Source organism: Phyllobates terribilis, unplaced genomic scaffold, assembly GCF_046119375.1.
Source record: "Phyllobates terribilis strain yellow unplaced genomic scaffold, ASM4611937v1 Scaffold_8__6_contigs__length_399053987, whole genome shotgun sequence".
Lineage (NCBI taxonomy): Eukaryota > Metazoa > Chordata > Amphibia > Anura > Dendrobatidae > Phyllobates > Phyllobates terribilis.
The window spans coordinates 155,677,620-155,703,644 of NW_027362768.1; the positions used below are offsets into that span (position 1 = coordinate 155,677,620).

Sequence of the window (26,025 nt, forward strand, 5' to 3'; positions counted from 1 at the left end):
AATAAACTTTGCAAAAAAAGTTTATTTGCATTCATTTTAATGGTCCAAAGAATGTCAAGCAAAATGATCGGCCCTCGCACATGTTCACTTCATCAAATTTGGCACTCTTAGAAAAAAGTTTGGACACCCCTGCTCTAAAGAATACACACAGTTTCTAGCACTGCCCCATCTCTGAGCCCAGCCAGGCAAAAGTCAAAGGGTCCTAGTGCTCTCCTGCTGTTATCACATTTCACACTCTCACAGGTTACATTAACTGTGTTAAGATACAGTTCCTGCTACTGATGGTAACCTCTGATCTGTAACTGCCACGTTCTGTGCCTCCACTCTGATGTGTAACCGCCAAGCTTTGTGGCTTAAGTTTTATGTGTAACCACCAAGCTCTGTGCCTCAACTCTGACATGTAACCAACAAACGCTATGCCTCAATTCTGATGTGTAACCACCAAACTCTGTGCCTCAGCCCTCATGTTCTACCGCCAAGTTCTGTGACTCAAATCTAACAGGTAACTGAGATGCTCTGTGCCCCATATTGAGTAAATGCTTTCCTAATTGACCAATAAGTGAGCCACTGCTCTATGCCAAGGAATAGGGTCGTTGATAGATCTCTAAGATGTCTTACCTTGCTCCAGCTGAAAATGGAACATACGCATGTGAATGTCTCTTTGATGAATTCTCAGGTGAAAACCTCAGTGGATCAAAAACCTAAATCATAAAATAGATGACTCATAAACCAGGTTCTATAAACAATTGCTTTTTAATAATAATAATAATAATAATAATAATAAATTAATGCATTAATGCCAGAAACATTATCTATCTATATCTATCTATCTCATGACATAGAGATAGAATTACAATAATTCTATGCAGATAAATACTGTGGAAAAGTGACTTGCACGGCTCTCCAGAGGCAGACACAGGACACTCAGTTCGGATAAACTTCCTGCGGGTTTACTGTGTGGCATAAAATCCAGCAGAGTCCCTCTCGAGGTTAACGGGAAAACAAAAGATAAAGTATAACAGAGTCCTTTAGCCAGCGAGGCTCTGCCCACTGCAGGTAGCACAGTGTGGTCTCAGCAACACCAGTCCTTCAGTGTTGCTCTCTGGTTTCAGCCCAACACAGCCTGGAGACTTCCCTCTCCAGACCACACACTACTCACAGGAAACAATAGTGACTGAGAATTTGAACCTCGCTCCGCCACACCCTGAGGGGAGGTAGGGGGAATGGCCTCTCACCCTCTTTGCCATTCCCATAAAACCACACCCTTTAAGAGAGTTAACCCCCAGCATATAACATGCTGGCAGAAATTTAGTAGGTTTTAGGTCACACAGGAGAGCAACCTGCGTGACACATACCTCCCCTCGTATATCACACCAGTGACTCTGTCACATATTCCCCCCTCTGCCCAAAGCCGGGGGTGTGGGCACCTTCCAATACCAGGCAGGGAATTCTAGAGAGCGCATACACGTTCCCATGTAACTTACCGGGTCTATGTTGAACGTGAAAGTTAAAGTCCTGAAGACCTAGGAACCATCTAGTTACCCTGGCATTTTTAGCCTCTTTTCCCTCAACCATCTCAAAGGGGCATGGTCTGACACCAACTTAAACATCCGGCCTAGTAGGTAGTATCTCAGTGTATCTACGGCCCACTTTATGGCTAAACATTCCTTTTCTACTATTGCGTAGTTCTTCTCGCAGGACGAAAGCTTCCGGCTCAGATAGAGAATGGGATGTTCTTCTCCATTTATCTCTTGAGAGCGTACAGCCCCTAGACCAACCTCTGAAGCTTCTGTCTGGACGACAAACTCTTTCTTAAAGTTTGGTGCGACCAGGACCAGATGCTTACACAATGCTAGCTTCAGCTGTTGAAATGCAGTCTGTTTCCTCCGTCCACTTCACCATGATTGAACTGGTGCCTTTTAGGAGATCCGTCAGCGGCTTGGCCATCATGGCAAAATTCCGGATAAACCGCCGGTAATATCCCACCATTCCCAGGAACGCTTTTACTTGCTTCTTGGAGAGCAGTTGTGGCCAGGTCTGGATTGCCTCCACTTTATTGACTTGCGGCTTTATTTCGCCTCACCTGATGACATAGCCCAAGTACTTAGCCTCCTCTTTCCAAACGGCACATTTTCTCAGATTTATAGTAAATCCCGCCTTCCTCAGCGCATCCAGAATGGCCTGTAGTTTAGGTAGATGACTAGCCCAGTCTGGGCTAAAGACCACAATGTCATCAAGGTAGGCTGTGGCATACTTCTTATGTGGGGCTACAATCCAATCCATAGCCCTCTGGTAGGTGGCTCTGGCCCCCTGTAGTCCGAACGGCATCCGAGTGTATTGAAAGCACCCATCAGGTGTTGAGAAAGCCATCTTCTCCTTAGCCGTCTGGGACATTGGGATCTACCAATAGCCCTTCGTCAGGTCAAGAGTGGCGATGTACCTCGTCGGTCAAAGCCTCTCGATGAGTTCGTCAACGTGGGGCATCGGGTACGCGTCACAGTTGGACACCTCATTTAGTCAGCGGTAGTCATTACAAAACCTCCATTCTCCGTTGGGTTTTGGCACGAGGACGATAGGACTCGACCATCCACTCTTTCACTCCTCTATCACACCGAGGTCTAACATCCTCTTCACCTCGGTCGAGATCACCTCCCGGCATGCTTCCCGAATCCGTCACGGCTTCAGATTCACTCTTACATGTGGCTCTGTTAGCACGTCATGCTCTACCACCTGAGTATGCCCCGGCAACTCTGAGAACAGCTCCCCATTCCGCTGTAGTAGTTCTCGACACTGTTGCTTTTGGGCCGGTGATAGAGTCTCTGCTATAGTGACCTCCTCCACCTTGCCTTCGGGAGCGGCTCCCAGGCAAGGAGTTTCCACAGGTTCCCTGTCTCGCCACAGCTTGATCAAGTTCACATGGTATATTTGGTATGGCTTTCTTCGGCCAGGCTGGTGGACTTTATAATTAACCTCACTGACTTTCTCCACCACCTCGTACGGACCTTGCCATTTGGCCAGGAACTTGCTCTTGACTGTAGCGATTAGCACCAAAACATGGCCCCCAGACTGGAACTGCCTCAGCCTCGCCGATCGGTTATAGACCCTTGTCTGAGCTTCCTGCGCCTGGAGGAGATGCGTGTTCAATGATGCTCCAGTGTGGCGTAACCTCGGCTTCTCAGGTTTCCTTAGCGATATCCAGGAGCCCTCGCGGATGTCGTCCATGCAGGAGTCCTAACGGAGAAAAATCGGTAGAGGCTTGTGGAACCTACCTTACCGAGAAGAGCAGGAAGGGCAGCAGGTAGTCCCAGTCACGTCAATCCTTCTTTATGACTTTCTTGAGCATCGCTTTCAGGGTCTTGTTAAAGCGCTTTACTAAGCCGTCTGCCTGCAGATGGTAAAAGGAGGTTCGCAGCTGGGTAATCTGGAGGACCTTGCACAGCTTCTTCATTACCTTGCTCATGAACAGGGTCCCTTGGTCCGTTAGAATTTCCAACGACAGACCGGTCCTGGCAAATATATGGACCATTTCCCTGGCCATGCATTTACTCGATCAGCTTCTTAGCAGTACCGCTTCTGGATATCGGGTCGCATAGTCCATAATCACCAGAATGTATTGGTGGCCTAAGGTTGATTTGACTAAGGGCCCCACTAGGTCCATAGCAATCTTCTCAAGGGGGATCTCTATCACTGGTAGTGGAATTAATGGACTACGGAATTGGGAAGAGGGAGCGGTTACTTGGCAGGTGAGGCAGGAATTACAATAGTTCAGAACTTCTCAGTAACACCCTCGCCAATAAAACCTTCTTAATATCCTCTCCTGAGTTTTCTTGACCCCTAGGTGTCCCCCCCAGAACATGTGAATGGGCCATATCTAGTACCCTCCGTCTATATGGCCCAGGCACTAAGAGCTGTTCTACTATCTCACCACCCCTTAGTTTGGCCACCCCATAGAATAACTCCCCCTTCACTGCAAAGTGGGGGAACCTTGTGTCGGCCCCCGGCTCTTGGGCAGCCCCATTACATACAGTAACCTGGTCAAACGCCCCCTTTAAGGTCAGGTCCCAAACTTGAGCAGTCCCAAAGTTCTCTCTGGACACATTTAACTCAGGCAGGTCGGCCTCCTCGGTCACGTCTTGCTCTCATCACCAGCAAGGACGCACAGTGGGAACTCATCCACTTGAGACTTCGTCTGGGGTTATTCTCCAGGGACTTGGCTTTTGCCCACGCTACTTTGTCTGTTTCCTTTCCCCCACAAGTCCCACAACAAAGAAAAATCACGGCCCAGTATGACGGGATGTATCAGGTCTTTAACCACCCCGACCTTGTGGGACTGGGCACCACAGTCTGTTCCCACTGTCACTGTGGCCACGGGATAGTCCTTGGCGTCCCCATGGATGCAGCGATTGCCCACAGTTCTCGAAGGGACCAACTGGTGGGGAAGGGTAGCTCTGATTAAGGTCACCAGACTCCCAGAGTCCAACAGTCCAAGCACCTCTACTCCATTAATGGACACTGCACACGCCCGCGGCCCCTCGCAGGTCAACAGTCCACACTGCAGGCTGGATAAGCATAATAGGAGACCCGTCTGCCTACGCTGCAGTCCATGGGCTCAGGGGACATATGACACCGGGCGGCTACGTGTCCAGGGTTGTGACACCACCAACAGACTATATCCTTAACAATCGTCCTTGCAGAACCTTCAGTGGAAGTGGGACGCCCCCCAGTGGTGGCTCTAGACCCCTTCCGTGGTGAACCCACCCCCTTTTTGGCATCCCAGTATGGGGAAGTGACTGAATCCGGTTTCCAAGGGATTTCTCAACCACCTGGTACCTCTCTACCAGGCCGATGAAGTCATCCGCGTTCTGGGGATCACCCTGAGTCTGTATGGACTTGAGAAGGGAGTGCATGAATCTATCAATCACCACCCGCTCGACCATCTGGGCTGGACTGGAGGACTCTGGCTGTAACTACTTCTGGACGAGATGCAGTAGGTCAAACATCTGCGAGCGAGGGGGTTTGTCGCTGGCGTATGCCCAGTGGTGGACTCGTTGAGCTCTCACTGCCATATTCACTCCCAGGCGTGCCAAGATCTGTCTTTAGCTTGGCATATTCCTTGGCATCCTGCAGTGCCAAGTCGTAAAATGCGTTTTGGGGTTCACCTGACAAATATGGCACCAGAACCTCTGCCCACTGTTCTGGTGGAAGTCTCTCCCGATCAGCCTCCCTCTCAAAAATTGTCAGAAAGGCTTCTATATCTGTTAGAACCTTGCTGTTAGGGTTTTTTTCCTTTGCTGGTCACATGACCTTGTTGGCCTATTTAATCCTGCTCCGCCCTTCTGGCTTTGCTGGACTTCATTGTATATCTACTTTCTAGCTAGCCTGTGCTCTGTATCTAACTCTGTTAGTTTGCTTGGTCTACGAACCTCTATGTTCTATCTATTTTGTTTGTTCGTCTGTCTGCTACTATTTCTGTTAGGAGGTGTCCCATATTCCTCCCAGTCCTTAGTACTTGTAGGGATTCCCTCCTCACATCTATAGGTCTCCGTACAGACTAGATTAGGACTTTAGCAGGTCTGATCGCAGGATCAGGTTCCCTGTTACATCGTAGGGATTCAGCTGAGTCTTATAGTAGGGACAGATCTCCTCTCTTTCCTTAGCTTTGGTAGCAGAACATAACAATATCATCCCCAGGGGTCATCTTCTGCATGGCCTGTCTTACCGCCTTCCTGACGTGTGAGTCATCAGTCGGCCCTGGGGATGGGGAAGTCGCTCTGCCCTGGATGGCGTCCGCCAGAATCTGTATCTGCTGTTGCTGCTTCTGCTGGTGTTGCTGCTGCGCCTTTTGCTGCAAATGGATCTGTTGTAGTAACAGTTTGGTCGTCTCCTGTTGAACTTGCTGCTGCTGCAGGATCTGCTGCTGCTGTAGCTCCCAATGTTGCTGTAATTGTTGCAGGTGCTGCTGATGTTGCTGCTGTTGGCTCTGGACTAAATGCTTGATAAGCTCCTCCATGCTGCCGGACATCTCTGGCTGGCTGACAGCCTTCACCCAGGACATCCACCATTTTCTGTGGCAGGTACATGTGTTCCTGGATCTTTGCCAGCACTCTCACACCAACTGTGGTAAAGCGACTTGCATGACTCTCCAGAGGCAGACAAAGGACACTCAGTTTGGGTAATCTTCCTGCGGGTTTATTGTGCATAAACTCCAGAAGCGTCCCATAAAAAATAAACAGTCCCTCTCGGGGTTAACAGGAAAACAAAAGATAAAGTATAACAGAGTCCTTTAGCCAGCAAGGCTCTGCCCGCTGCAGGTAGCACAGTGTTGTCTCAGCAACACCAGTCCTTCAGTGCTGCTCTCTGGTTTCAGCCCAACACAGCCAGGAGACTTCCCTCTCCAGACCACACACTACTCACAGGAAACAATAGTGACTGAGCATTTTAACCTTGCTGCGCCACACCCTGAGGGGAGGTAGGGGGAATGGCCTCCCAGCCTCTTTGCCATTCCCATAAAACCACACCCTTTAAGAGAGTTAACCCCCAGCATATAACATGCTGGCAGAAATTTAGTAGGTTTTAGTTCACACAGGAGAGCAACCTGCGTGACACATGCCTCCCCTCGTATATCACACCAGTGACTCTGTGACAATACCTATGTAGCCTCCACTTACCTCAGGATTATCCCACATACTGGGAGACCTGTTCATGCAAAATATACTCAGAAATACCTGGGTACCTGTGACATCAAAAGACAAAAGAGCAATTTATAATACATTTCTATAATATATTACATTAAAACATCTTAAAGATAAAAGCCCCTTCTTCAATTTTAATTACAACTTTGCTATTTTTCAAAGTGATCAAATCATGTAAATTCTAAACAAATGGTTTACATACAGTATACATGTTATAGTTTTTATATGTATATATTATGGCAAGATCTGGCAAAATTGGAAGCTTGCTGGGGCAGCTTATTGCTGCAGTATTTTCCTTATTGAAGGGCAGGATTCAATTTTATTTTGTGTTTTTATTTATTATGTTTTTATCATTTTGATTAAAAAAAAAATGTGTTTGACCTTTTGGTAGACTTCGCCCATCAAAGAATGTGATTGGTTCTTTCAGCTCACGAGCTACCCCCGGTACAGGAGGGTAGAGACGCATACTTTCCTTTATACACATTGTGGTGTATGGCAGCTTACTCAAGTCTTCCCTGATAACACAAAACAGTAATAATAAAATTTATAATATTACAACATCCACTCTACCAATTATATAAAAAAGGGCCATGCCCATGAGGAGCATGAAAACTTCCAAGAACTGCTTTTTAAGGGAGTATAGTAGTTTAGCATTTTTCTGCAGCACTGCCATGGGGTTAAATTACAATATAAAAAAATAATATATGGCATTATTATACCTAAGGATCTTACCAGTCGACTGTAGTCCGATCTCCCAGGACCTCTCTGATCTCCTCCCGGCATTTCTCCTGGTGCTCAGGGTATTTAGCCATACAGTATAATGTCCAGGAGACGCCACTGGCCGTTGTATCGTGTCCCTCAAACATGAACGTGTCCACCTCTGCCCGCAGATCTTCATCAGATAGACCCTGACCATTTTCATCCTGATAATTACAGACACACATCTCTTTAACAGGAAAGATAGCCTCCTCCTCAGGATATATGGTAACTTATACATTGAGCATTTTAGTACCTTGGCACATAAAAGAATGTCCAGAAAATCCAAATGTCTCTTCTGCTTGATCTTCTCAACCTCTCTCTCCTGTTTTAGTGATTCTTTCCTCAGTTTGATTACTCTCTCTGTAATAACCAGAGAAAGCAAATTATTGCTGTCCTAACAGACACCAAACTAATAGCACAGTCCGCCTCTATGGAATTTGCCAACTCTCCTGAAACGTCTTGGAGGATCCTGAAATAAGGGGAGACCCGTTGGACTCCAGAATATGTCAACAAGTCTCCTGCGTTTTAACAAACTTGCCTCAAACTTCCAAGAAACCAGCTATTCTGGTAGGTACTTTCATTCATGGAGGCAGAGAACGGGAGGCAGTGAAGAAGTAGGGTATGAAGCGTGGAGAAATGGGGATTGGGCATGGAGGGATGTGAATTTAGAAAGGGAATAGGCTAGATATAGCCAACAGTTGAGAACGTACACTCCTAACCGAATCTTAGTATCTAAAATTGGTAATTGTAGGCACACCACTGTATGCCGGCTGGTCCATCATTGTGTATGTGTAAAAGATCAAAATCTAACATTGGAATATAGAATGTGCAACCTTTAAAAAGCTACATAAAAAAAACTTGTGACTATAATTTATGATCTCTTCTGACCTGTGTGTTCATGTGTTTTTTTCACTGCTCTCCGGAAGCGGAATCCGTGTGGGCTCATGTAGAAAAGAAAGTCATTATGATATGGAAAGATGCGGGTTCTGCGCTGCACCAGGTAGGAGAGCTCATACACAGCATTGATGTAGTCATTTTCACTGCAATAAAAGAAGAACGTGATCGATTGTAATCAGTTGTGCAGAGAGCAGTACCTGACATTGCTTCTGCAGTGGAATGCAGACCTCTGAGGAAGAGAGTCCTGTGCAGGTTTTTGCCAACAAGTGTGCATATCGGAGAGAACCAAATAGGTTTGTGAACCATCTCACCAATGACCCCATAGCTGCTACATGATATGCCTCTGCATCTTTGATAATCTGTGTAGTTTTAGACATAAATTGTTGGAAACAACCAACCTGTTATTCTGGCAGTTGCTCTCGTAACTGAATGCGCATTTCATGATGGTGTCCAAGGTCATGAGACTGACATGATGGAAAAGCTCCACTGATTTATTATTTGGGGCAAATTTCTCCCATTTGTCCTAAACAAGATTCAGCATTAGCCCGAGTCATTGCAATCAGAAAATAGGTTGGCTGTTTTACGCCAGAAGGATTTTTGAGTTCTAAACCTGGAAATTTCTCCTTACCAGCATGACATTAACACTGTCGGATGTCACTCTGACATATGGCTTTAGGACATCATAATGGAATCCAGGTGTCAACAGTTTACGGTGCTGGAACCATTTCTGCCCCGACAGCACCAGCAAACCTTTCCCTAAATGATAGACAAAAGATAGGTCAATATAGGGACCTATATATGGACTAGAGCAGGTCATACTGTTACTGCAGCAAATAGCATGAAGCATAATTGCAAAGACCTAAGTAGATCTGAAGTTTATAGTTAAAAGAGGACCTGTCACTGGCCATAGATATGCAATTTTTTTACCCCATGTAAATGACACTGTTTTCCTGAACCTGGAGTTTTTCTTGGGTTCATTATCCTCTCCACTTACATTTTCATTGTATGTAAATCTAGTCTTTTTAGTGAGGTGGGTTGCGATCATCAACTCTTCTCAGTTGGAGTCTTCTTGAAGACCATGGCCAGAAGAGGGGCCATACCTCAGGAACGGAGAGATGTAGGAATAAATGAAAAACTATTCAGGAGAACAGTGGAACGTACACCAGGGGAGAAAATTACATATTTATGGCAAGTGACAAATCCTATTTAAAATGGTGCAAATATAGACAGACTGCTGAATCATGATAGTGTCCAATGCACACGTTATTAAAATTTCCCCATATTCCCTGCGTGAATGGTGTCACGCTAGTCACTACTTACGGACATGCCGTGAGATGGGAAAGTCAGGGAATCCGAGGTGAAAAGCCAGGAGGGTGCATCATAAACAGAGGGGTGAGTCAAAGGCGGGGTCAGAATTACAAGAAGGTAGTGACGCGCCCCCTGGGCCTGTGCTGTGCAGGGGGATACCCGGAGCCGGATCGCTGGTGGGATGCTGGGGGTTGTAGTCTCAGTGTGGCGGCGACCCGGTCCGTGGCTCAGGGTGGTCAAACCAGTGGCAGTCTTAGGTAATAACAATGTCCGACTACGCCGTGGATTGCGGTCAGTGGGGACCGCCGCTGCACTGCAGACTGCTGAGGCTGATGTTGTTTGCGCAGCTGAGTATGGGATAACTCCCCACGGGAGAAGTATTGCCTCAGGGCAGCTAATGTGAGAGATGATGGGAGTGATGGTGTGAGCGTCCCAGTGCTAATGGTGCTGGTGCGGCAAGGAATCACAGAGACGTGTGGTGCAGTTCAGGGTCTTTACTGATGGTACAAGGCAGACCCTCCCGGGAGTACTGGCTAGTATAAGGGGCCTGGTCAGTCTGTGAGCATGCAGGAGTTCCCCTGGCCAGGTGGAGTTGTAGGCCTCCCAGTTTATCTGCACTCTTCCTGGCTACCTTGCTGTCAGCGGTTACAAGTAGCCCACGTCCCTGAGTATACCGTGCGGTGCTCACCCGTATGGCTGGTGACTTGGGGCCTTCTGTTAGCCTCCGCTCCTGGATGGCGGCGCTGGTCCCTTCTTTGTGACTGAGCCTCCGGACTTCTATGGCCAGAGGACCTGGAATCCCCTGCCGGCTGGTTTCTGCTGCTGGGTATATATATCAGTCCCCACAGCCTCAGACTCCTGTGTCCGGTTTTAGTAACTTCAGCCAGGGCGAGCTATATCTCTGCTCAGCTCCAGCCCCTGGTCTTCAGCTGCTGCTCCTACAGAGCTCCTGATGTATCTTTCCCTGTGTCTGGAACTGAACTCTTTCTCTGTCTGCAGCTCCACTCACTAATCCCGCCCCAGACCCAGTTTATAAGAGCAGATTCCTCCCCTCCCAGGTCTGGGCGGGCAGTGTTGCATGCTTAGGGCTCCTGACCAGAGAAACCTCCCACTTGCTCTCAGACATAATATCTCTATTATTGTGGTAACCAGACCCCTGGGGTGCCACATTCCCCCCTAGTAAATTTTAGTACTCCGGGACTAAACACATTTTTAGAAACATAATAACAGGGTATAAACAATAATACGATAACATATTTACAAGAAGATTTAGTTCTTTAAAGGTCACGGCGTGTCCGCAACCGGGTGTCCATATCACCCAAGGTGAAGTTTTTGAAACAAGAGGGTGTCCATGTCACCCAAGGTGAAACTTTAAGCGAAGTAGGGGACCTGTCCAAAGCAAACCCCTTGCGTTGGCCTTGGGCGTGGCTGCAAGGGTAGACTAACTACTTTGGGCCGCAAGGAGGCCACGCCAGACAGGTTTTCTCTTCCGCGGCCGACTTCGCAAGAGGCACCAAGGTGCAACTATCTACAAAACTGTTCCGGTTATCCAGCGTCCATAACCTGTTAGTCCAAATAAATCTGCAGGGTAACTGAGAAACATAATTAATAACAGGCAACAAACAAAAATCATAAACAGTTAACAGATAAATTCACAGTGCATTAGTTTAGATTCTCCAGCGAGCGGGCATTTGACCTCTAGTGACTCTAGTGGACCTACGGAGCTCACTAACTGGTTCTGCACTACAGGGTGTAGGGGAGGTTGTAGGTAAGCTGGGCAGCTGTCTGCGCACTCTTTGGCTCACTAGGGGCACGGCAGGCTCACTACTAGCAGAGGGTTGATCCTCCTGTACTGCTGGTGTGGACTCTTCTGCCTCTTGGACCGGCTGCTCTTCCAGCTCTACCGGTTCCTCTGTAGGCACTTGCGGGGCTGGCTGGAGAAAGGTGAGGATGGGTACCACGACAGCGCCGTTTACTTGTGTCCAAGACCGGGGGAAGTCTCCGAGTACGGTACTGATCATTTCTTCCCTTTCCTCTGCGGGTTGAGGGTTTTCTTGATCTTCTTCAGGGCTTTGCAGCTGCTCGGGACACTTCTTCAGGTGGTCTCTGGAGACAATGGCTGTGGTTTCTCCTCCATCCTTACTGATTACGCAGATTTTTGGGTTCTCATGGCTTGATGGCAGTACGGTGTACGGGTCCTTCTCCCACTGGTCGTCCAACTTGTGGAGCCGCCTCTTCCTCTTCAAGACCTGCTCTCCAGGTACCAGGGGAACAGTGGGAGCATACTGGTTATAAGCCTTCTCTTGCCTTTCTCTAGCTTGAGACAGACTTCGCTCGACGCTCTCCTGTACTTTCCGATACTGCTGCTGCCGTTCTGTATCCCAGTCTGCCTCTGGCGAGGTGTCCTCAGGCGTCAGGACTCCCATATCCAGGTCAATAGGCAGCTTACCAGGTCTTGCTCTCATTAGGTAAGCCGGGGTACAGTTGGTGGAACCTACAGGGATGTGGTTATACAGGTCCACCAGATCGGGCAGTTTCTCAGGCCACAGACTGTGTTCTTCCAGGGGCAATGTTTTTAGCAGATCTATCACCACCTGGTTCATCTTCTCGCAGAGTCCATTGGTTTGAGGGTGATAGGGCGTTGTTCTTATCTTCTTGCAGCCATACAGGTTGCAGAACTCCTGGAAGACCTCCGCTTCGAAGGCTGGTCCTTGGTCTGTCAACACTTGGTCCGGGTGCCCGTGTGGACGGCAGAAGTGCTGCTGGAAGGCTCTAGCTGCTGTTTGAGCCGTTAAGTCCTTGACCGGGACCACCACCAGGAACCGGGAGTAATGATCTACGATTGTGAGGGCGTAGACATACCCAGATCTGCTTGGAGCCAGTTTCACATGGTCCAGGGCTACCAGTTCCAGTGGCTGTCTGGTGATGATGGACTGCAGGGGAGTCTTCTGGCTGGCTCGGTCTTTTCTTCTCAGGTGGCACGGGCCACAGTCTCTGCACCACCTCTCGATGGCTCCTCTCATGCCTACCCAGTAGAACCGTTCACGCAACAAGAACTCCAGCTTCTTCCATCCGAAATGCCCTGCTCCGTTGTGGTATGCCTCCAGAACCATAGCCGCGTCTCGTCTTGGGACCACTACCTGCCAGGTCAACTCATGTGGTCGAGAGTTAACCATTCTCCGGCACAGCTTCTCCCTGTAGAGGAACAGCTTACTTTTCTCCTTCCACAGTTGCTTGGTCTCCTCCGGAGCATCTGGGTCAAGACGGGCATCGGCCAGGGTCAGCATTTCCTTCACCAAATGGACTGCGGGATCACTGTCTTGCGTCTCCGCCCAGTTGTAGTGGGGCAAGGGATTGAACGTCACGGAGCGCCTGTCCTTCACACGGTGGGAATACAGGGTAATCCCATGACGGTGGAACGCAGGGAGCTCAACTTCTTCCAGATATTCTGGATCTTCCCCTACGTCCGGTAAGTTCGGCATTCTAGACAGGGCATCCGCGTTGGCATTTGAGCGTCCTGCCCGGTATTTGATGGTGAATTCAAAGTTAGACAGGCGGGCCATCCATCTCTGTTCCAGGGCACCGAGCCTTGCAGTGTCCAGGTGTGTCAACAGGTTGTTATCCGTGTACACGGTGAATTTGGAGGAGGCAAGGTAATGCTTGAAACGTTCGATCACTGCCCACACTACTGCCAGGAACTCCAGCTTGAATGAGCTATAATTCTCAGGGTTCCTCTCCGTGGGCCGTAGCTTTCGGCTGGCGTAAGCGATTACCCGTTCTTTCCCTTGCTGGATCTGGGACAGTACGGCTCCTAGCCCGATGTTGCTTGCGTCCGTGTGGAGGATAAAGGGCTGGCTGTAGTCTGGATATGCCAGGATTTCATCCCCCGTGAGGGCCATCTTCAGCTGGCAGAAGGACTCCTCTTCCAGCTTTTCCCACCTAAAGGGCGGCTTCTGGTTTTTGGCTTTCCGAGATTGACCTATCAGGAGGTCCTGCATAGGGGCTGCCATTTTGGTGAAACCGGGAATGAATCTTCGGTAGTAGCCTACCAACCCGAGGAACTGCCGCACTTCCTTTATGCTGAAGGGTCTTGGCCAGTCCTTAATCACGGTGATCTTATCAGGGTCGGGAGCCACTCCGTCAGCACTCACCACGTGTCCCAGGTACTGCACCTTTGGTTTCAGGAGGTGACACTTGGAGGGTTTCACCTTTAGGCCGTAGTTTGCCAGAGCTTCAAACACTTCTGCCTGGTGTTTCAGGTGCTCCTCGTAGGTCTTGGAATAGACGATGACATCGTCCAGGTATAACAGGACCGTCTCGAAGTTCCGGTGTCCCAGACAGCATTCCATCAACCGTTGGAAGGTTCCTGGTGCGTTGAAGAGCCCGAACGGCATACAGTTAAATTCGCTGAGACCCATCGGGGTGGTGAATGCGGTCTTCTCCCGGTCCGCCTCTGCTACAGGAACCTGCCAGTACCCGCTAGTGAGATCCAAAGTAGAGAAGAAGTTAGCAGATTTTAATGCAGCTAAGGACTCTTCTATCCTTGGTAACGGGTACGCATCTTTGTGTGTGATACGGTTGACCTTCCTGTAGTCTACACATATTCTCATGGTGTTGTCTTTCTTTTTCACTAAGACTAGTGGAGCTGCCCAGGGGCTACAGCTGTCCCTGATTACCCCAGCCTCCTTCATGTCTCTAAGCATCCCCTTGGCGTGTTGGCAGTGTGCCGGGGGTACGGGTCGGTATCTCTCCTTTATGGGAGGATGGTCTCCCGTGGGGATGTGGTGTTCTACCCCCTTTACTCGCCCGAAGTCTAGCGGGTGTTTACTAAACACTCTCTCGTACTCTCGAACCACCCGATAGACTCCCTGTTTCTGGTGTGAGGGAGTGGAGTCAGTACCCAAATGCAGTTGCTGACACCAGTCCTCCATTGGTTTCTTAGAGCCGATACCTTCCTCTGGTTGAGATGGAGGCAAGGGTTCCACGGCCTGTACAGAATTATGGTTTATGGTGAACAATTTGGCTAGCGTGGCATACCGGGGCAGGTATACTTCTCTCTCCCCGATATTTATGATGCGAACGGGCACCCTCCCATGGCGTACATCGACCACTCCCCGTGCTGTCAAAATGGTGGGCCTACTGTCTGAGTAGACGGGTTCTACCATTGCTTGGTAGTCTCTACCTCTTAGACCAATAGCTGCCCGGCACCAAATCATCATCTCACTTTTTGGGGGCATGGCAATAGGGAACGGGTCACACATTCTCACGCTACCAATCTCACCACCAGATAGTTCCACCTGTTGCCGCTTCATCAGTGCCCGGATCTCTTTTTGGAGCACACGCTGCTGGCCGGAACTGGCGTTCTTGGCAACCTGCTGTACAATGAGAATCACCTCTGCAAGACAATTTTCAATCACATTAGTTCCCAATGTTATTCTAGTGTGACTCTCATGACGGTCTATGTCCACTATAATCAGTCCTTGTGCCGCCAGTTCGACTTTACCGATCTTAATGGTCACCTCTTTGAATCCCACCTGCGGCATGGGCTCACCATTGCTGGCGATGATACTCAGGTCGTCATCTGGGTAGCGGGTTATGTCCAAGTCATTCCAGTACTGCTTAAAGAGCACGTACGGGATGGTGGTCACCTGTGACCCAGTGTCTAGTAGGGCACTCATAGGAATGCCATCCAGTACCACAGGCAAGATTGGACGTCCCCCTACGTATTTATCACGCCAGTTTGATGGGCCTGATGGTCTTATGCCTGGGGGTTGGCCCTCTACCCCAGGTTGTGCCCGTTTAAATGACAGTACCTTGCCACATGTCCGGGTTGATTGCAGCGGCGGCAGATGGGTCGTCCGTCCTCGTTGTATCTGTCGCTGGGTCTTCCTCTGGCCGGTGGGGTCATCCTCAGTCGGCGCCACGGGACTTCCTCCGGTCCGGATGCCAGCTGGATCTTTCCAGGAGAAGAGACCTGTAAAGACTGCACAGTTCTGGTTAGCGCGGCAACGCTCTTAGTCAGCTCTTGGACCTGATGGTGCAGGTCTGTAGCCGGGTCACTGTTTAAAGCCTGCGCATCAGCTCCCACAGGCCCTGCAGACAAGGGCGCCGTCTCCTGGAGGTAAGTGATAGCAGGGCGCCTGTGGGTGACAGCGCCACCTGGTGCCGGTTCTCGGAGCACCCGGATGGCTCTGTCCTTGAACTCTGCAAAGTCCAGGTCAGGGTCCTGTAAGGCCATTGCCCGCAACTGGGTTCGGGGGGCATTGCACAGTAGACCCTCAATAAATTGTTCAGTCAACAGCTTATCTTCATTTCTCACACTGTCAGGGTCTGCCTGCTTAATGGCTCTCAGGGCCTCTTGTAGGTTTAAAGCATAGTCTCTTATACTCTCATGTGCCCACTGTTTGCACCCGTAAAATCGGAGCTTTATTTCGGCTGAGGCGCGGGTATCAGATGTGTCTTTCAGCCGGGCTAGTATTTCTCTGACAGTCCTCTTCCTTCCAGGTGGCCAGGACTTTACCTCCCTTTGGGCTGCCCCGATTACTTGGGCCACCAGGATGCTCACTTTTTGCTCTTCTGTGAGGGGGTACACCTGGAAGAGGCTATCCAGTCTTTCTCTAAAGTCATTTAGGGTATGTGACTCCCCTGAGTACTGGGGTAGCCAGGTTGCCCCCGGGATATAGGGCATGGTGAATGGCATGACTGCTGCAGCGGTTGCGCTGGCGGTGGCTGTGGCAGTGGAGCTCCCCTCGGTGTCCGACATCCTCCTTCCCCCTAGTGGACCGTGGCCTACCTTGCGATGCTCTTCTTCCGTAGGCCGCGGCTCCGCAGTCGATCGTCGGGGTTGAGGACCTGGCGTCGCGCTCCGATGACGTCAGCGTCGCTCTTCCTCCCTTCCAGGACCTTGCGCAGCGTCAGAGCGTGGGGCGGAGCGTGGGGCAGAGCTTCGGATCTCGCGCGCTTTCGGCATCCACGCCCCTCTTCTTCCTGTGCGGCGTCCCGAAGATGGCGTCCGAAGGCGGGAAGCAGCTGCAGATGGCGGGAAGAAGGCAGAAGACGGTGGGAAACGGTCCAAGATGGCGTCTGATGGCGGGAATCGGCTCCGGATGGCGGGAAACGACTCCGGACGGCGGGAAACTTCACCACAGGTAAGTTTAAAAGTCTTTTTCAGGCACGCAATCCTGCCGACTACGCCAAAGTTGACGCGCCCCCTGGGCCTGTGCTGTGCAGGGGGATACCCGGAGCCGGATCGCTGGTGGGATGCTGGGGGTTGTAGTCTCAGTGTGGCGGTGACCCGGTCCGTGGCTCAGGGTGGTCAAATCAGTGGCAGTCTTAGGTAATAACAATGTCCGACTACACCACCCGTGGATTGCGGTCAGTGGGGACCGCCGCTGCGCTGCAGACCGCTGAGGCTGATGTTGTTTGCGCAGCTGAGTATGGGATAACTCCCCACGGGAGAAGTATTGCCTCAGGGCAGCTAATGTGAGAGATGATGGGAGTGATGGTGTGAGCGTCCCAGTGCTAATGGTGCTGGTGTGGCAAGGAATCACAGAGACGTGTGGTGCAGTTCAGGGTCTTTACTGATGGTACAAGGCAGACCCTCCCGGGAGTACTGGCTAGTATAAGGGGCCTGGTCAGTCTGTGAGCATGCAGGAGTTCCCCTGGCCAGGTGGAGTTGTAGGCCTCCCCGTTTATCTGCACTCTTCCTGGCTACCTTGCTGTCAGCGGTTACAAGTAGCCCACGTCCCTGAGTATACCGTGTGGTGCTCACCCGTATGGCTGGTGACTTTGGGCCTTCTGTTAGCCTCCGCTCCTGGATGGCGGCGCTGGTCCCTTCTTTGTGACTGAGCCTCCGGGCTTCTATGGCCAGAGCACCTGGAATCCCCTGCCGGCTGGTTTCTGCTGCTGGGTATATATATCAGTCCCCACAGCCTCGGACTCCTGTGTCTGGTTTTAGTAACTTCAGCCAGGGCGAGCTATATCTCTGCTCAGCTCCAGCCCCTGGTCTTCAGCTGCTGCTCCTACAGAGCTTCACTCACTAATCCCGCCCCAGACCCAGTTTATAAGGGCAGATTCCTCCCCTCCCAGGTCTGGGCGGGCAGTGTTGCATGCTTAGGGCTCCTGACCAGAGAAACCTCCCACTTGCTCTCAGACATAATATCTCTATTATTGTGGTAACCAGACCCCTGGGGTGCCACAGTAGCGTTTTAAAACAAAGGGGCTAGGCAAAAGGATGGTCAAAGGCAAATCCAAGGTCAGTCAACAAAGATCAAAATTTTAGCACTCAAAGCACAGAGCAAACACACAACACACTGAGTAGAGCTACAACTAACAGAGATTGGAGGCAGACAGCCAGCTAAATAGCCTTGGAATCATTCCGAACAGGAGACATCTGTTGGAATCCCAGTACGCCCGGCCCTGATTGGGTAACTGGACTGTCACTCACCACACTGAAAGCTCAGTACACCCACGCCTCAGATTAGACGGTGGAGCTGTCTATCACAATATTGACAGTCCAGCACACCTCTACCCCAGACTGGACAGCTCATCACACTGAGAGGAGGAATTGTGACAAGTGAGCAGTCATCTGACTGTATGAATGTGATTTGCACAGTTGCGGTCATTTGCCAACTAGACTTCCATGCCTTTCTCAATAGAAGAGAATTGAGAGAAGCCAGTTGAGTCTAGTTGTCACATGATAATAGCATATATATAGTCAGATGGCCTCCCGCTCACACAGGGAATACCAGTAAATGGTGACAGTGTGTGCATCACCATTTGGCAGTCTGCAGTCACATAGAATAACTTCAGACTTTTGTTATGAGATCATAGTTACATAGTTCATACAGTTGAAAAGTTCAACCGAGGGATTGGAAAAGACTCCTTCAAAATATCAGAATTTTGCATACACAGCTTGGCTCAGCACATGTTTAGCCATTTTTTCATCCTCCATCTTGTGGTATTTTGGAATTTTGGATTTCTGCTTCAATATTATACAGCTTGCAAATTCTTGCTACTTACCGATCCATGGGGTTATGAAGTAATAGGCAAAGTTGTCCTTTGGATCTATAACGAAATGGTACGTGTATTTAATATATATAATCACTAAAAATGACAAGGATTACAATTCTGATGAGCATAAAAAGGGGCACTATTCTTCACAGAGCACGCTAGTGAGAAAAAGTCACAAAAAAGTTTAATTGCACTTTCAGAAAAAGCTGTCATGTGAGTGTACCCGAGGAATAGCACTATTTCTGCTTTTGTCTCACCCTTTTTCTCGCTATAGACTTTTTTAAGTGGCAGGTGTTCTTTTATCCTTCATTGAAGACAGATTTGTAGACAGATTTGAGCAGTTTTTAAGAGTCATTGATTGATAAATTGGGAAATATATTTTTATAGTAAGATATATTGCAAAGTTTTTTTTTATCTTCACTTGAAGTGTTGATTTATGAAAAAAGAAAACATCATAGAAAGTATAATAAATCATTAAAAATGACATACAAAAAGGAATATGATAAAATAATGAGTAAAATGCAAACATTAAAAAATTAGCATTTATGCCTCACCTTGCCTGGATAGAATAGCTTTCACATAGTCTGGATGAAAGACAATGAGGGAGGCAAAAAAATTTCCAAGCCACATTGGAAAAGCATAGTCGAATTGTTTTGCATAACCATTCACAATGTCCAAATCAGTCCCATCTTGTTTAAACTGTTAAGAAGAAGAAATATTTCAGCTATAACCTTTGATAATCCGACTATTATTCAGAGATGTCCATCAGGTGCAACCTGTACAGCCACAAAAGGGTCCAGTTTTTTTGCAGTAAACACTTATAGTTTTCATCTTTGAGACTATAAATGAGACTGCAGACTTATATTTGGGGTTGTGATGACTAGACATCTTATGGTTCACTTTTATTAATTCTCATACCTCATTAGAAAAAGTCAGAAACTAATTCATATACTATCAAAATTTCTAAGTTTATTATATCAACAAATACAGAATTACACAACCAACAGACAAAGCCCCTTTTATAAAATAGCCCCTAAAAAACACATTTAAAAACTTGGGCAGTGTGGTTCTAGATGTAAGTATGACAATTAATATATTCAGTATTGGGTACTCTCATTATCCTCTATAATAGAGGATTATAATGGAAATGAGTCTATTTATCCTTTTTTGCGTATTAATAAAAGCTTATGGCTCATGTTCACTTCATATAACAGCTACATTATCAGTAGGATGAGACCTCTGTAACCGCGACCTCAGATAAAACTTAAGAAACACTGGCACATAGGGCATAAATAACTTTGGAGTTTGGCCACTGTCTGCTTCTCTCTCCTGTCTTTATAATTTATATATAATAAGCAACTTGTTTATGGCATAAATGATAAGAGATGAATCTCTGCAGTGTGTGACCTCCTGTTTATGTACACACCTAGAAAGAGGATCATTGAACGGTCATTGCATGGTCCTACCAGATATGTCTACACAGCTGACAAATGTGGTATGGAAGATGGCCACCTTACACTGACCAAACATAAAATTCTACATTTATTTTCTGGAGTTCGAAGGTAAAACTCAAGGGGCATTAGTGTATTTTGCAATATGTAATAACAGAGCTTTATGGCTGTAGCAATGCCCTGTTTTCAAGAAAATGCCCCTATGTGTCTCTTATTTGCCCTTCCAAGAATGGGTCCCCTTCCCCGCAAGACTCAACGGCATAAGAATTATTTTGAAACCAATGATTTTGGGATGTTTTGGAAATGATGGAGAAATGTACTGACTTTTTCAAGAGTTCAGGACATCTTCCTTTTTTTCTGGGAAATTTTGTAAGTATACCTTAACACAGCAGCCTTTTAGGGAAATAGAAACATCACATTGTAAGGGTAGCTTGGCTAAGGTCTGTTATAGTGACTCAAACATCAGTGAAATTAGTTCCTCAGGGTGTGTGTTACTATCATTCTAAGTAGTCTTTCACTAGCACTTCAACAGCAAGCTTACACCTTGCCTCCGCCCCTATCTTCTCCCTTGCTGTTTTAGGGTCCCCACAAACCCACAGATGTACCGTCTTGGACTCCTAGCTCCTTACATTGCTGAAGCTGAGCCCTCTTTCCCCTCTGATCCTCTTCCTTGAGCATCAAAGACATTTCGGACGTATCTGGGATCCAAACTGCTATTTTTAAACTTTAGGTACATGATTGCTACCTCTGTCCTCTTTCTTGGCCCACACAAACTGCAGCCAAATAGCTCCACTCCACTACATCTCTCAAACTAAGAACCAAGAACTCTTTAGCAACTGCCTATTTATTACTTAAAAAGCTCCATACAGCAAGGCCTGCCAGCCTGTGTCAGCAAGTGTTGCTTTCTTTCCCCTAGAGAACATTGCAGTTATAGGGATTGGCATTTGGAACAACTGAATGTCACAACAGGTATAACAGACACTGCAACATTATATAATTGTAGCATAGATTTTAGGGGTACTGATGATCTTCCAATCCTTTACAACTCTCCTTTCCCTCATTGCCATCCTCGGCAATCAAAGACCTATAAGACAAAAGTGTAGCAACAGCTAACAGGCCCTAAGGAATCAGGATTGCACTATACTGTGACTACATTCTTTTTATCATTATATATTGTACTCATAAAGCACAAATTATGCCGATGGGGTGCCGATGATCTACCATTCCTTTATAACATTACAAGGTTGGCAGCCAACAATCACTAATAAGAACTGTGGGTATTGGTTGGTGGTGCACCCCTTATAAGTAAGGCACAATCACTTAAAGAAGACCTGTCACAGGGTCAAGCGTTACCAGTTCTTCTTCTACCCTGAATATTTAGTTTTTTGGTTTACCTTATTTTTCATTTTAAATCCACAGTACTGCTCCAAAGACATGTATTTTTTATTTGATGCTAATTTTTTTTATCAAGGGGGAATTGCTCCCAGAATAATTATACAGAGCAGCATAAATACAGAGAATCCTGTCAGCAATGTTCCCTTGATAGATACAATAAAAATCAGAATATTGAGCACACAAAATAAAAATGCTAATACCTCTTAAACCCTATGGCGTATTTAATTTAAAAAAAAAAACACATGGAATACTAATGGAGAGTAAAGGCAGTTAAATTATAATCAAAATTTGGTCACTTTTGACTTTTTGACATTTTCTATAGTGCAGCATTTTCTGGTGATTTGCTTAAAATGCAGAAACCAAAAACGTATACTATAGCAAACACATATGTAACGGCACTTACCACATGGGCATTACCATACAACCAGTGACGTTTAGGACCCGGGAAAGCACTGAACACTCTCTCCAGCTTCTTCTGTCTCAGGAATAGATTGGAGACCTTGTAGACCAGGTAGAGGACACTCAGGTAGCCTGCCCAGTGCAGGAGCTCAGCGAGGCTCAAGGAGAAGAGTCCTGGCAGCGTGGGAGAAGCCATGTCGGGATTTTCCTCTGTCTTATACATAAAGGGACTTTATATAATAGTGTCAGGAGGAGCTACGGTCTGAGAAGTCCAAAGGGTAATAAATAGAGGAGGCGACTAATGCCTGAGGAAGGTGTGTGCAGTGGCACAGAAACACATACACACCAGTGATCAGAAAACTGGATTGTGCAGAGGAAGAAAACAGTGAAATTATAATCCACAGTTCAAGTGTCAAGTCTCATAATTCTAAAGGTCTGGCTGATAACACTGCTCTACAGCCAAATTGAAAATTAATATGATGCTCAAATTTGCTGATTGGCTCAAATTTTCAAGATCCAGAAGAGGTTGTAATTATTTATGACACTTTTCATGCAGGCTTATAGAAAAATTGCATCTTTATTATTTCATCATCAATTTAGTCTATTGAGCCTTCAGTATTCTATCATATTAGGGTGATCAATCAAAAACCTCCAATTCAGCTCCGGTGATGTAGTCCTACATCACCTACTTTTATTAATGCTCTCTGTATAAGGTATACAGTTTTAGGATTTCTTAGCTTAGTTTCTTAGCATATTGACATGTTTCTATAGTTTTTTTCAGACATACCTCATTCTTGCATTAGCAAGCGGATACTTTTTGCTACATATGCGGAGAAGTCACATTTGCGTCACAAAGGTGATACTAGACTACCGTGAAAAGGAAAGCCTACAACCTGTATTTTGGCTGCAGAATAGGCGATCAGGACAAGAGTTGGGCTCCACACATATGCTGCAATAGATGTGCATCACATCTTACCCAGTGGGAAGAGGCAATCTATGCCTTTTGTAGTCATAATGATCTGGAGAGAGTCAACTGATCACACTGCCAATTGCTATTTCTGCATTGTTCCCCGCAATTAGGAAGGGAGTTTCAAGGAAGAAGAAGTGGAATTTACAGTATCCAAACATTACATCTGCAATACGACCAGTACCACATACAGAAGAACTGCCGGTTCACAAAGCACCAGAAACATTTTCAGTCTAGTCAAGTGATGAAGAAGAGAGTGCTTGGTGTCGTGAAGCATCTTCCTCTCACAATCCAGACTTTCAGTTAGTAATCTGTACTGAATCACACCTTATAACACAAAGTGAACTGAATGATCTTTTTAGAGATTTGGATCTGCCCAAAATTAAGGCTGTAGAGTAAATAATTAGCGTGCACTCTTGTCATAAGAAGAGAGGTGCTGATGAAGAGACACGAGGTGCCCAATACATATATTAAATTATATCATCGCACACTCATGAGTTCTAATGCAGTGTTCATTTATTAACATTGGCATAACATCAAACGGATCAAACGTGATTGCGACAGTGATTGGCGACAGAAGACGTTTCGGCCTTATCCAGGCCTTATTCATTGAGTCGCACTACTTAAGTGGGTTCAGATGAAGGTATATGCCATAAGAGATAGAATAGAGATATTTAAATCGTGCTTTAATGTCTCTTTGTTCACAGCCTATAGGAGACTTTCTTACTGGTATGACGTGAAGTCTCTACGTCTTGATACAGTGCTGGGGTCCCTGTTGTAGCTGTTTCATGTAGTAGAGAGGAGTGGTGTGGCCTTTTCCCTGTATTGCTATTCATATAGTGTGGAGGACTTGTTCCTGTTAGCTTCCTGTTAGCTTCCGCTGGGAGACGGTCACGCCGCCCTCCTCCTCCCCTGCAACAACGAGCCATATCTGGGACTCCTGCACCACAGCCAGAAACGGAAGCTAACAGGAACAAGTCCTCCACACTATATGAATAGCAATACAGGGAAAAGGCCACACAGCTCCTCTCTACTACATGAAACAGCTACAACAGGGACCCCAGCACTGTAACAAGACGTAGAGACTAGAGATGAGCGGTGTTCGACTAGAACTGTTCGCCAATCTCAAATTCGAGCTGTTTTGGGCGGTGTTCGAGTTGTTCGACGAACCCGAACGATTTGCAAAAAATTCGGCTGTTCGAGGTTATGTTCGATAACTGTTCGTGCACCAAAAGCGTGTCCTGCATGTCTGGCGCTATTTAGAGCACCAATCATGCAGGGATTGTCTGCCACTCACTGTAATGCCACAGCCATGGTGGTTGTGGCATTACAGTGATTGCCCAAATCGATGGGAACAGTGCCAACAGTGAAACATGAAAAGCCGGCAATTCAGCAGCGGCATACACCTGTACCCGACAATTTAGAACCGAAAGAATAGAGCTTCACACATAGATTAGATAGATATAAACATGTCAGCCACATATATACGAAGTACAGTGAAAGTGCTGCTTACTGTACTTGTCATTTAGCGTAAAGGATTTATCAAAAAAAATAATAGTGTTTTCAGGCACCGTCTCTTTAAAAAAGCCGGCCGGCAATTCAGCAGCGGTACCCGACAATTTAGAATAGAAGGAATAGAGCATCATACATAGATTAGATAGATAGAAACATGTCAGTCACATATATAAGAAGTGCAGTGACAGTGTTGATTACTGTACTTGTCATTTAGTGTAAAGGATTTATTTAAAAAAATAATAGTGTTTTCATGCACTGTCTCTTTAAAAAAGCCGGCCGGCAATTCAGCAGCGGTACCCGACAATTTATAACAGACAGAATAGAGCTTCACACATAGATTAGATAGATAGAAACATGTCAGTCACATATATATGAAGTACAGTGATAGTGTTGGTTACTGTACTTGTCATTTAGTATTAAAATAAAGGATTTATTATTAAAAAAATTGGCGTGGGGTTCCCCTTAATTTTAGGCTCTAGCGGAGGTTAAGCAGACGGCTGGGGCAGATGTTTGAAGCCTGGGAAGGGGGTAATACCCACGGAGCTTCCCAGGCTACTAATATCAGCCCCCAGCTGAATACATAGCCTTTACTAGCTATTAAAATGGGGGACCCCCCCAAAAAAATGACGTGGGGTCCCCCCTAATTTAATAGCTAGCAAAGGCTAGGCAGACAGCTGGGGGCTGATATTAATAGCCCAGGAAGGGAGCCATGAATATTGGCCCCCTCCCAGGCTAGAAACACCAGCCGTCAGCCGCCCCAGAAATGGCGCATTCATAGGATGCGCCAATTCTGGCACTTAGCCTCGCTCTTCCACGCTGCCCTGGTGCGGTGGCAGGGGGTAATAGGGTTGGGGTTGATGTCAGCTTATAATGCCAGCTGACATCAAGCCCAGGTTAGTAATGGAGAGGCGTCTATAAGACACCCCCATTACTAACCCCATAGTCAAAGTTAAAAAAAACACAAACACCCAGAATAAAGTCCTTTAATTGAAATAAAGACACAATCCTTTATTGTTCTAAATTAAACCATACTTACCGTCACGCCCATTCCAGCTGAAGCCAACGATCTCCTGCAATAAAAGAAAAATAATAAAGCAACCTCATCCTTACCTTTCCATGGTTCCCACGACAGCTTCAGCTCTGCTACATCGAGATGACTGGCTGGACCGCAGCAGAACGCTGCCATCCAGTCTGTCATCCCGCAGACACTGAGAAGCGCAGGCATGCTTGCGCTCCTCACTGTCTCGCTGTGACGGCATCCAGATGAGCCGAGGTCATGTCCAATGAACTCGGCTCACCTCATGCACGTCACTGACAGCGTGGGAAAATTCTCACGCTGAAGTGCTGAGTGCAGGAGAATTCTCCCACGCTGTCAGTGATGTGCATGAGGTGAGCTCATGTCCAATGAACTCAGCTCACCTCCTGCACGTCACTGACAGCGTGGGAAAATTCTCCTGCAATCAGCGCTTCAGCGTGAGAATTTTCCCACGCTGTCAGTGACGTGCATGAGGTGAGCCGAGTTCATTGGACATGAACTCGGCTCATCTGGATGTCGTCACAGAGAGACGCTGAGCAGCGCAAGCAAGCCTGCGCTTCTCAGTGTCTGCGGGATGACAGGCTGGATGGCAGC

The 26,025-nt window shown here is 47.3% G+C and overlaps 1 protein-coding gene across 1 annotated transcript in view; it reads right to left on the reverse strand.

The window, feature by feature from the left end:
* LOC141156950 (cytochrome P450 4B1-like) overlaps positions 1–22,197 on the reverse strand; it is a 33,983-nt gene extending 11,786 nt beyond the window's left edge. Inside the window, exons 1-11 of the mRNA XM_073643543.1 lie at positions 21,918–22,197; positions 19,223–19,367; positions 18,678–18,722; positions 8,977–9,104; positions 8,747–8,871; positions 8,340–8,491; positions 7,705–7,811; positions 7,425–7,615; positions 7,074–7,207; positions 6,669–6,733; positions 619–701 (exon numbers count right to left, since the gene is read on the reverse strand). Of these exons, the coding sequence (XP_073499644.1) occupies positions 619–701; positions 6,669–6,733; positions 7,074–7,207; positions 7,425–7,615; positions 7,705–7,811; positions 8,340–8,491; positions 8,747–8,871; positions 8,977–9,104; positions 18,678–18,722; positions 19,223–19,367; positions 21,918–22,136 (1,394 nt within the window). The 5' untranslated portion in view covers positions 22,137–22,197. The remainder of the gene's footprint in view (positions 1–618; positions 702–6,668; positions 6,734–7,073; positions 7,208–7,424; positions 7,616–7,704; positions 7,812–8,339; positions 8,492–8,746; positions 8,872–8,976; positions 9,105–18,677; positions 18,723–19,222; positions 19,368–21,917) is intronic.
* Positions 22,198–26,025: the final 3,828 nt, after the last annotated feature.